General features: G+C 42.0%; 1 protein-coding gene across 1 annotated transcript in view; it reads right to left on the bottom strand.

The window, feature by feature from the left end:
• Window positions 1–12,949, bottom strand: part of LOC306858184 (lysine-specific demethylase RSBN1L-like) — a 38,418-nt gene that overhangs the window by 4,830 nt on the left and 20,639 nt on the right. Inside the window, 2 exon segments of the mRNA XM_079398599.1 lie at window positions 7,925–8,067; window positions 8,174–8,311. Of these exon segments, the coding sequence (XP_079254725.1) occupies window positions 7,925–8,067; window positions 8,174–8,311 (281 nt within the window).

The raw sequence follows: 12,949 nt of genomic DNA, 5'->3' as shown, positions 1-12,949 counted from the left end.
GCCGATTAGTCACCAGAAGAGACGGACGGCAGCTCGCGTAAGTGTTTTGAATAACTTGGTCGCAGTTCTGTTGTTTAAATTATTTACTTGCTACTAGGAAGGAATAGTTCGTTTCCTACCTATTTCTACTTTGCATTTTCGTTGGGGTTTTTCTGTTTGATTGCACTTACTGGTAATTAGAATAATTTTCGCCTCAGCTGAGAACGAGCCTGTGTGATTGTGCAAAGTGTTAGTTTCGTCTTTAGCTATTAGCAGTCCTACCTTATTGGCTGGGCTGATCAGAAGCCGGCCACAGCTGTTTTCACTCTAGCTTCTTAGACTGTATTTATTTGATGTTCAGCCTCCTCGTGTGAAGACCAACGAGTGTAAAGACAGACGACTTTCTCCTGCGCGACTTTGACCCAGCAACGACACAGAGCACACACTTAAGTATCATTTTTATCTTCCCTCACACTTTACTATCCTCTATCCTTCCACGGCTATCATGTGTTTCCAAACCATTCCGGTTCTCTCTCAACCTCGCACTAAAAACACACGCAGAAGGTTACGTAAACCTGCTAACCTGCGCACTCTCTCTACATCTTCCACTGCACCTCTTTCTTTCTCTGTAGGTCTTTGGAATTGCCAGTCAGCTGTCAACAAAGCCGACTTCATTTCTGCATTTTCCTTACATTCCACACTCAGCATCCTGGGCTTGACTGAGACCTGGATTCGTCCAGAAGACTCGGCAACCCCAGCTGCTCTCTCACAATTTCTCTTTCTCTCACACCCCTAGGCAAGTTGGCCGGGGTGGGGGCACTGGTTTGCTCATTTCTAACAATTAATACTCTACCCACTCTCCCCTAGGCAATCTCAACTCATTTGAATCTCATGCCGTTACTGTTACAGCTCCTATAAGACTCCAGATTGTGGTAATCTATCGTCCTCCGGGCCAAATTCTACCAACCTTCCTAGATGAGCTGGACGGACTGCTGTCCTCTTTCATGGAGGATGGCACTCCACTCTTAGTCTTCGGCGATTTCAACATTCACCTAGACAGGCCTTATGCTACAGACTTCCAGTCACTCATAGCTTCATTTGATCTCAAACGCCTCACCACTACTAGCACGCACAAATCAGGTAACCAACTCGACTTAATTTACACACGCAATTGTTCTACAGATAACATTCTGGTACAACCACTACATATCTCTGCCCATTTCTTCATTACATTTACTTTACATTTTGCTACCCAGGTGCCACCATCTCCCTTACCGGTTACTTTCAGACGCAACCTACGTTCCCTATCCCCCTCCCTTCTTTCCTCTGTAGTATCCTCCTCTCTTCCCTCGCCTACCCATTTCCCTTCTCTGGATGTAAATGCAGCCACTGACACTTTATGCTCTACCTTAACCTCTTGTCTAGACGACATCTGTCCTCTCTCCTCCAGGCCAGCACGGGCTGCCCCTTCTAACCCCTGGTTATCCGATGTTCTTCGTGAGAATCGGACCAAACTCAGAGTGGCAGAGAGAAAATGGCACAAATCAAACGATCCGTCGGACCTGAGTAGGTATGAGTCTTTGCTTTCATCTTTCTCTACTGAAGTCCACACTGCCAAATCCTCACATTTCCACAAAAAGATCAACAGCGCTCCAGACATGCGTAATCTCTACATAACATTTAATTCTCTCCTCTGTCCACCTCCTCCACCTCCCACCACTTTGATAACCGCTGACAACTTTGCCTCTTTTTTCACAGACAAAACTAGAACAATCAGTAACCAGTTCTCAACTCCACAGGACCTCCAATCAACCACATCCACTGCTCTAACTCCCATCTTCTCCTTCTGTCCCCTCACCGTATCCAAACTTCTCCTCTCCAGCCATCCTACAACATGTCCTCTCGACCCAATCCCCTCACACCTTCTCCAAACAATCTCTCCCACACTCTTACCGGCACTCACACACATTATCAACACATCTCTCCTCACAGGCATCTTCCCCACAGCATTCAAGCAGGCTCAGGTAACCCCACTGATCAAAAAACCTACATTAAACACTTATCTTTTAGATAACTACAGACCTGTCTCTCTCCTTCCATTTGTAGGGAAAACACTCGAACGAGTTGTCTTCAACCAGCTCTCACGGTTTCTTTCACAGTACAACAAACTGGATGCTAAACAGTCAGGTTTCAGGAGTGGCCATTCAACAGAGACTGCGCTACTCTCAGTCACTGAAGCCCTGCGAATTGCAAAGGCCGATTCCAAATCATCAGTCCTCATTCTGCTGGATCTTTCTGCTGCTTTTGACACTGTCAATCATCAGATTCTCCTGTCTACCCTCTCATCACTGGGCATCACTGGGATTCCACTTCGCTGGTTTGAATCCTATCTCACCGGTAGATCCTTCAGGGTGGCCTGGGGAGGGGAGGTATCCAAACCACATCAACTGGTCACTGGAGTTCCTCAGGGATCGGTTCTTGGACCCCTCCTCTTCTCCACATACACTACATCGCTGGGTCCCATCATACATGCACATGGTTTCTCCTATCACTGCTACGCCGATGACACACAGCTCTATCTCTCTTTTCAACCAGATGACCCATCGGTAGCTGCACGGATGCGCGGACATCTCGGCGTGGATGAAAGAACATCACCTACAGCTCAACCTGGCAAAGACGGAGCTTCTTGTCTTCCCTGCCACTCCGACTCTACAGCATGACTTCACGATTCAGTTAGGCTCATCAATGATTACCCCTTCAACTTCGGTCAAAAATATTGGTGTAATCTTTGATGACCAGCTGACCTTCAAAGAGCACATTGCAAAGACTGCTCGATCCTGCAGGTTTGCACTACACAACATCAGAAAGATCAGGCCCTTTCTGATGGAGCATGCTGCACAACTTCTTGTCCAGGCCCTTGTCGTTTCTAGACTGGACTACTGCAATGCTCTTCTGGCTGGTCTGCCATCAAACACAATCAAACCTCTACAAATGATTCAGAATGCAGCGGCACGACTGATCTTCAACGAGCCCAAAATAGCGCATGTTACACCTCTCTTCATCTCCTTGCACTGGCTACCAGTGGCAGCTCGCATCAAGTTCAAGACACTGATGCTTGCATACAGAACTACCACAGGCTCAGCACCCTCCTACTTCCACTCACTATTTCGAACCTACATCCCCTCCAGAAGTCTGAGATCTGCTAGTGAGTGACGCCTTGTGGTACCATCACAGAGAGGCTCAAAATCACTCTCCAGAACATTCTCGTTCACCATTCCTGGCTGGTGGAATAATCTTCCCACCCCTATCCGGAACGCCGGATCCCTGGCAATCTTCAAGAAAAAACTGAAAACTCATCTCTTTTGGCAGTACTTGACTTCATCCTAAACTCAAAAAAAAAAAAAAAAAAAAAAAAAAAAAAAAAAAAACTCTTTCCCTCTATCTTTCTCTCCTCTTACTAGCTTGTACTTATTTGAACAATGACTGAGACTTGGTGTTACGAGCACTTCCTCTGTCTGATTGCCTCTTCAAGATGAATCGCTTTTTGTATTCCCCAATTGTAAGTCTCTTTGGATAAAAGCGTCTGCCAAATGACTAAATGTAAATGTTAATGTTGGCTAATAAAAATACAGTTGTTCATTGTTCATGTTAGTTCACAGAGCATTTACCAATGTTAAAAAACACAACTTGTGATTTTAATAATGTATTAGTAAATGCTGAAATTAACATTAACTAAGATTAACAAATACTGTAGAAGTATTGTTCATTCATAGTTCATGTTAACTAATGAACCTTAATGTAAAGTGTTACCAATTAATTCTATAATAATTGTGATTACATAATATGCTTTTCTAAAGCTGAAGTGACCTTTATTTGTTAGAATATGTACAGTGAGGTCAATAAGTATTTGATCACCCTGTGATTTTGCAAGTTCTCTTACTTAGAAATCATGGAGGGGTCTACACTTTTCAGCATAGGTGCATTTCCACTGTGAGAGACAGAATCTAAAAATAAAAATCCGGAAATCACATTGTATGATTTTTTAACAATTTATTTGTGAATTACTGTGTCAAATAAGTATTTGATCACTTGAGTCAAATTTTTTTAATATTTGGTACAGAAGCCTTTGTTAACAATTACAGAGGTCAAACGGTTCCTGTAGTTCTTCACCAGGTTTGCACACACTGCAGGAGGGATTTTGGCCCACTCCTCCATACAGGTCTTCTCTAGATCTGTCAGGTTTCGGGGCTGTCGCTGAGCAACACGGAGTTTCAGCTCCCTCCAAAGATTTTCTATTGGATTTAGGTCTGGAGACTGGCTAGGCCACTCCAGAACCTTGATATGCTTCTTATGGAGCCACTCCTTGGTTTTCCTGGCTGTGTGCTTTGGGTCATTGTCATGTTGGAAGACCCAGCCATGACCCATCTTTAATGCTCTGACTGAGGGAAGGAGGTTTTTGCCCAATATGTCACAATACATGGCCCCGTTCATCCTCTCCTTAATACAGTGCAGTCGTCCTGTCCCCTGTGCAGAAAAACACCCCCAGAGCATGATGCTTCCAGCCCCATGCTTCACTGTATGGTATTATTGGGATGATACTCATCATTCTTCTTCCTCCAAACACGGCGAATGGAGTTAAGACCAAAAAGTTCTACTTTGGTCTCATCTGACCACAGGACTTTCTCCCATGACTCCTCTGGATCATCCAGATGGTCCCTGGCAAACTTCAGACGGGCCTGGACATGGGCTGACTTAAGCAGGGGAACCTTCCGTGCGATGCAAGATTTTAAACCATGACGTCTTAGTGTATTACTGATGGTTGGAAACGATGGTCCCAGCTCTCTTCACGGCATTGACCAGCTCCTCCCGTGTAGTTCTGGGCTGATTCTTCACCATTCTTAGCATCATTGATACCCCACGTGGAGAGATCTTCCGTGGGGCCCCAGTCCGAGGGACATTGACAGTCATCATTAGCCTCTTCCATTTTCTGACAATTGCTCCAACAGTTGTTCTTTTTTCACCAAGCTGCTTGGCAATTGCCCCGTAGCCCTTTCCAGCTTTGTGAAGGTCTACAATTTTGTCTCTTGTGTCTTTTGACAGCTCTTTGGTTTTGCCCATGTTGCTACTTTGCCTATGTTGTCTTTATGACAGCTAGCGACCTCAAACAGTTGCTACTAATTTAGAATCATGAGCAGAGTGTAGCTGGACTATTTAAAAGCAAAATAACAGGTGTTTGAGGGTCAGAAATCTGGCGGATAAGCAAGTGATCAAATACTTATTTGACACCGTAATTCACAAATAAATTGTTAAAAAATCATACAATGTGATTTCCGGATTTTTATTTTTAGATTCTGTCTCTCACAGTGGAAATGCACCTATGCTGAAAATTGTAGACCCCTCCATGATTTCTAAGTAAGAGAACTTGCAAAATCACAGGGTGATCAAATACTTATTGACCTCACTGTATAACTTAATATTTTAACTAATTGCAAAAGCTGAATAGTCAAAGTCTATTGATTAATCAGTGAAATAATCAACGATTCGTCGATTTATCGTTCTAATAATCATTAGATTAATCGATTACCAAAATACTCGTTTGTTGCAGCCCTAGTGTGTGTGTGTTTGAGTGAGTGTGTGTGTGAGTGTGTGTGTGTGTAAGCGAGTGAGTGAGTGTGTGTGTGTGTGAGAGAGAGTGAGTGTGTGTGTGTTTGTTTGTGTGCATGTTTATGTGGTTTATGAGGACACAAATTTGTATAATGACATGGGTATGACAGAGGTATTACAATATGAAAGTGGTTTATGAGGACACTGCCCGTACTATGTCCCCGTAATTCAAAAGGCTTAAAAAACATACTAAACGGTGTTTTTTTTTTTTAAATCTAAAAATGCACAAAGTCTCCTGTGAGGGCTAAGTTTAGGTGTAGGGTTGGTGTAGGGCAATAGCACACACAGTTTGTTCAGTATAAAAACCATTACACCTATGGAGAGTCCCCATAAACCACAAAAACCAACGTGTGTGTGTTAGGCTTGCTGCGATAGACGGTGTTGGCGGTGATACCGGTGTTAAGCCGCAACACCGGTTACTTCACTTGCCCACCGCGGCACCGTCCCTCACCGTAATTTAGATTTTTTTTTAATAGTAATAAAATTCATTTAGTTCAGTTAGAGAACAGACACTACAATTAAAACTGAACACGGCTGCTCAATGCAACACATCGAGCGAACGACAGTCGCGCATCACAGATCAGATTTCATTGAACACGTGAGGAGAGTGAGCCAAGGTGACTGACAGAAGAGTGTGGTGAGACAGACAAGACGATGGCAGAAGAATTTCAAAACGAAATGTAAAAGCACCTGTTTAAAAAATTATTTTGGATTTTGAAAAGCCTGTTGACCTCCCATTTATCTAAAGTAATATTGGAAGGTTTTTTTTTAACATTCGTTTCTCATTTATTTGGTTCCACAGTATTTGCTAGTTTTTATTTTATTTAAACTGTGTGATTTTCCCCCCAAGGGGAAATACGGTGTTTTTACAAGCAAAGGAAAGTGGGAAAACTCAAACAAACTAAAAACAAACAACTGTTTGATGCCGAATTGCCGCAAATTCGAGGAAAAGAGGGAAAACTCAAACGATCCCACCACCACCACGGTAATACCAGTATTACCGGTGTTGTCACACGTCGATTAACCGGTGGGAAAATTTCCTCACCGTCACAACCCTAGTGTGTGTGTGTGTTTGTACCCAGAGTCATTCCAGCTCTGATGTTATTGATCTGAACTTCTGGAGCTCATGATGATGATGTTATGGACTGATATTAGACAGAAGGATCATGACAGACACAGAGTAAAGCCCTATTCAGACGGGATTAGTTTTACAGGGGTAGATGGGGTAATGTAATTTTACCACAGGACGTCTGTAATATTAATGACAGTTTCGCACGGGATTAGAAATCTCAGTAAAACTATCAGAAGTGGGAGGGGTAACTCGATTTATGCACCGCTGTCACCTGCCTGTCGTCACGTGCGTTTTATGTTACTTCCTGAATGCAAGTGCTCTTCATCGTTTTGTAAAAGTAAAAATGCTTGAGGTTTAGACAAGATGAGTGATGTGCTGAGTGATTGACAGGAGGCGTGACTATGTAGAACTGCTGTGTGTGATATGAACTCACTGTCAGAGAGAGAGGAAGCGTAGCATAGCTGGTATTGTTTTACTAATCCTGCATAATTTTATGTTGAAAAGAATTGAGGTTTGCCACCGACTTGTCCCTCTGCATAGAACAAAACTGAAAGCTTCTTCAAGCGCCTCCATATTTGAAAAACCGCGGAAAATGACAGGAAATGATGGAATATTTACGTATATTTTTACAGCTGATCTATTAGCACGGGATTAGTATTACCTGAGGTAATTTCTCCTGATCTTTTTACAGAAGGTAAAAGTCGCCGTAATCTTTACTGACATAAGCCCGATTTGGACGGTAATTGTTTCTCAGTGATTTTCACCATATACAGGGGGTAGTTGGTGATTTAATTGCCACCCGAATCAGGGACGTCTGTGTTTTTCTCTCACGACCCCCGTGAAAATCCCCGGCTGAATTACCTACTGTTTTTTGACGAACACCAAGGTCGTGTGGTAATTTATTTGCCGTCCGAATCCACATCTCTGAGTTTACGAGAAGAAATCGATTAAAAATTCAGCGTTTAAACCCTTTTTGAACACAGACGTCCATATGAGAAACAATTACCGTCCGAATCGGGCTATAGTCTGTAATGATTACTGAGATGGCACATTCGGACAGGACAAAAATAACTGAGAAGCTCTGGTAATAATTACTTTACCCCACCTCTCCATGTAAAACTAATCCCGTCCGAATAGGGCTTTAGACACAGAACTGAGAGACACACACTCACACACACACACACACACGAGTGAAGTTTGCTGCGTTACCGTTTCCGTTTGAAGGGAGACTTTGGCATGTCTGTCACCGGGATCATCTGCTCTCCGGGCCGAACCCACATGATGGGCCCATCATCACTCTCTGTTGGGCTCTTCAGCTTCAGACTGGAGAACGTCCCCCACGGCAGCGTCCGCTACACACACACACACACACACACACACACACACACACAGATCAATATGCTGCTGCTAAAAGAAAAGTGTGTGTGAAAGAGAAACGTGTGTGAGAGGAAAACACACCTCCAGGAAGGGAGACTTCTCCAGCATATTGAGGAACTCTGGGAAATAATCGCCCACCTCCTCGTCCACGGCACCCACCAGACTGATCTGCCTCATAGCACCGGCGCGGTACGTCCCGTGAGAGTAACTCCTCCTCACCTGAACACACACCACACCACTGTCAAATGCCATTGTTTCTGGATCTTATTTGTCTGATAAAAGTGCATAAAAATCTCTTGAAATACAATAAAGTATATTCTGAGCAAAATTACTATCTGAAGTGTTGAGATAATTCTTATTTTTCATCTACAGGTAAAGATTTACAACAATAATTAGTTACCATTTTTGCATTGGTCTGTAGGCAAACAGCAGACAGAATGTATGAGAATGTAACTTCACTGTCTGACAGCAGGTGGAGCTGATGGAACAGCAGAAATAGAGCTATTTCCATGGTAACCGCTGAAAACAAAGCAGCACTGCACTTACAAACACTGCTTTGTTAGGCTCGATCAGACAGAAGAAGGTGTTTTTTTGGTTTGAAAATGCGAGGCGCACCGCACCGCCTTTTTTTGGTTGGTTTAGAAAAAAGCAGTGCGTTCTGTCAATCTAATCAAGGGTTACAGCGTTAGAGTCAAGAATCTTTGATTTGCTGTTAAGTAAACTGCCATATTACTAGAAACTTTAAACACTGCGGTTCGCAAAGTCAGTTCTGGGTAACCTGCAGTAGCTAGGGCTGTGTCGGTGGCAGATTTTAACTTCCGCGGTGGAAATGGACCAACTACCGGTGGTGACGCGGTGTTATGGGCTGTCGCGATTCGTTTTTAAAAATCCTCAACTTCATTTTGCTTGTGTCGACTAACCGGCAAAACACCGGAAGTGGCGCATTTCACGGACGAGAATCCATAAAACACATTTTTAGACTATTTTCCAAGGCTGCATAATGTATTAAACCCATTTAAAAATCATAATTAAGCATAATTGTGAATTCACAAACGCTATGATTTAATTAAATAATTATATGCGATGCAATTCACACAGTATGCTCTTTAATTATTTCCATGCGTGTAGATTAAGTACGTGCCTCTCACAACGGCTCCGTTCACAGTAGCTCCACAGAAACTTATCATTTACATGTGTGGAGCATCTCATACTCATCTCTGCATGCTGTTGTGAGTTTGTGTTTATTATAACGTTCATCTGAGAACGCAACATGCGCCATTTCATCAGATTTGTAAGGCAAATCATTTATAAATCTGCACAGGAGAATACATCGCGATTTCAAAATAAAAGCTCAACCCCTCACTCTGAGTTTACACGGTTTGATGTCCACATATTCATGTAATTACAGCAGCTGTAGCATTTCTGTCCTAAAGAAATGGACAAATATTAAAGATTAAGTGTACGTTTGAATTAAATGGTGCTTGGTCAATATTAAACAGTAATGTGTAAAAAATAATCGTCAGGCCATCGGCGCTCCTGCAGGGCTTTGTTGTAATGCATAATCTACATTAACTCTATTGTTTATAATACATTATGTATTTTAACAGTTTTGTTGAATAAAACCATATGATTTCTTGCTTTTGATACTTTATTTGAACTAATTATTATTACATCATTGCTATTACACATGTACTTTAAGTCATTTTAAAAGCTATTGTTTACTTAAAATTTTTATTTTTTTTACCACAAAAAAATATTATAATTATAGGGCCCTATGAAATCCATTCAGTTTTTTAAATTTTTTTTAAAAATTCAGTTTTTTTAATTTTATTAATCAAAAAGCCTGTCTAATTAATTGAGTTTGACAGTTTTATCTGTACCAAATTCTGTTTTCCATTATTTTCTGGATTCCATTTTAATTGTTCCATTAAATTTTAATAATAAAAAGCATCTCCAGTTAATTGATTTTATAGTATAAAAAAAAGAAAAGAAATACTGAACATTTACATTTTTCACCTAAATAAATTCTGGTAAATAATATTTCTGGTAAATACTCCTTTAACCTGTTAACCTTCGCGGTAATAAACACGCTGATGTGCGTCCATACATATGATAATCATGCAGATACGGCCACATTCCCCACACAATACACACACACACACACACACATATATAAAAAATGTTGAAGAAAAAAAAAAAGAATTTTTTTTTTTAATGGAAAAAGCAGATCGCTAAGTTACGCCCCGCTCAGATGACAGCTGCGTCACAGCGTGCGTCACTCAGGAGAGAGCGCCAAATTCAAATAATCTATATTCCGCTTTTCTAAGACTGTTTTTTTCCGTAGACGGTCTCATTCTGTTTTAAAACTGTATGCTACAACATGGTGTTGTTTTTTTACCACCAAGACGCTGTTTTTGAGCGTAATTTATTCCATAACAGACGCGAACAATAACTCTCCCGAAGAAATGAAATGTAAACAAAGGAATATTCACCCTTATTACAACGTTATTGTTTCGCTGGACTAAAAGTGCTCGCTGGGATGTTGTTCTGTGGACCCTTACCTCTCTAACTAAACTGGGATTTCAGCAGTGTGGCTCGTTATTACAATGATAAAGGTACGTACGGCTTTTTTATTCTGCATGTTTTGATGTGTACTGCTTACACAAATGTAGCAAATACATTCCTTATAAGCTTTCCATCAAAAAACAGCGATCTGTCGTCGATGCTTGAGGCTTAGACCTTCAGAATGATATATAGTTTGTCAAGATTAACTTTGTCCCGTTTCATTTATTCTATTAGAAAACAATGACACATGCAAACAAAGAGCATTCAGTGCGCCATCGCTCTGGCAAAGGTTAACAGGGTAAAAACGTTTTTTGATTATAATTTTATTATTAGTAGACTAGAACGTGTGGATATGTTGTCATTCTCACACTATAATACTGAACTGATTTCAGTGATTTGGACTGAGAGATGGACACTTGCTTCTTCTTGCACTCTATGTTGCACTTCACTTTTGCTTTAAAAAAGGATTTCATAGAAATTTGGATTTCATTTGGTTTAATAAAATATTTTTAAGCGAAATTGTTGATTTTTTTTGCGGGAAATTAATCGTTTAGATTAATCAAAATAAAAATAGTCGTTTGTGGCAGCCCTAAATGGAAGCTCTGCCTATGCTTGCGCCTGTTAATCATTTTTACATTATATTAGTTGTTGTTGTTTTTGTGCAATAGATGAATAACAATATGTGACCCCGGACCACAAAAACAGTCTTAAGTCGCTGGGGTATATTTGTAGCAATAGCCAAAAATACATTGTATTGGTCAAAATTATCAGAATCAGAATCAGAATCAGAAAGAGCTTTATTGCCAAGAGTGTTTGCACACACAAGGAATTTGTCTTGGTGTTATGAGCTTCCAGTACAGAAAGTACAAACATAGTGCAGACAACATATAATAAAGGTGATAAAGAACACTAATGAAGAGAATATACAATAATTAAGAATAACAATAGTAATAAAAATAAAAATATACAGAAAAGAGACATGACCATAGACAGAACTGTGAATGTGCATGTGTCCTATGTACAGATGAAGGTTTGATGAGTTATGTACAGATGTACAGTACCGGGGTGTGTTATGTGTTGTTCAGGTGGGATACGGCCTGGGGGAAAAAACTGTTCTTGTGTCTGGCTGTTCTGGTGCTCAGTGATCTGTAGCGCCGGCCAGAGGGCAACAGTACAAAGAGAGAGTGAGCTGGGTGTGAGGGGTCCATAGTGACTTTCTTAGCCCTTTTCCTCACTCTGGAGGTGTAAAGTTCTTGGAGGCTGGGCAGAGGGGCACCGATAATTCTCTCAGCAGTCCTAACTGTCCGTTGTAGTCTTCTGATGTCTGTTTTGGTAGCTGAACCAAACCAAACAGTTATAGAAGAACATAGGACAGACTCGATGATTGCAGAGTAGAACTGTTTCAGCAGCTCCTGAGGCAGGTTGAACTTCCTTAGCTGGCGGAGGAAATACAGCCTCTGGCTGGGCCTTTTTCGCAATAGAGTCAATGTGATTGTCCCACTTCAGGTCCTGGGAGATGGTGGTTCCCAGGAATCTGAATGACTCTACTGAAGTCACAGTGCTGTTCATGATGGTGAGTGGGGGGAGAGCAGGGGGGTTTCTCTTGAAGTCCACTATCATCTCCACAGTTTTGAGCGTGTTCAGCTCCAGGTTGTTAAGACTGCACCAGACAGCCAGCTGCTCAACTTCCTGTCTGTAAGCAGACTCGTCACCGTCCTTGATGAGGCCTATGACTGTAGTGTCGTCCGCAAACTTCAGGAGCTTGACAGAGGGGTCCTTTGATGTGCAGTCATTCGTGTAGAGGGGGAAGAGCAGTGGGGAGAGAACGCAACCCTGAGGGACGCCAGTGCTGATGGTGAGAGTCCTGGATGTGAGTTAGCCTCACTAGCTGCTGCCTGTCTGTCAGGAAGCTGGTGATCCACTGACAGATGGAGGAGGGCACAGAGAGCTGTCTCAGTTTGTCTGAGAGAAGGTCAGGTATGATGGTATTGAAGGCCGAGCTGAAGTCCACAAATAAGATCCTTGCATAATTCCCAGGTTTGTCGAGGTGTTGCAGGATGTAATGCAGTCCCATATTGACAGCGTCATCCACAGACCTGTTTGCTCTATAGGCAAACTGAAGAGGATCCAGCAAGGGTCTAGTGATGTCCTTCAGGTAGGCCAGGACCAGTCTCTCAAGTGACTTCATGACCACAGACGTGAGTGCGACAGGTCTGTAGTCCTTAAGTCCAGTGATTTTGGGCTTTTTGGGGACGGTAATGATGGTGGAGCGTTTGAAGCAGCAGGGAACTT

The sequence above is a fragment of the Barbus barbus genome, assembly GCF_936440315.1.
Source record: "Barbus barbus genome assembly, chromosome: 39".
NCBI lineage: Eukaryota > Metazoa > Chordata > Actinopteri > Cypriniformes > Cyprinidae > Barbus > Barbus barbus.
Note: the sequence above shows the minus strand (reverse complement) of the source record. Positions and strands in the feature narration are given on the sequence as shown.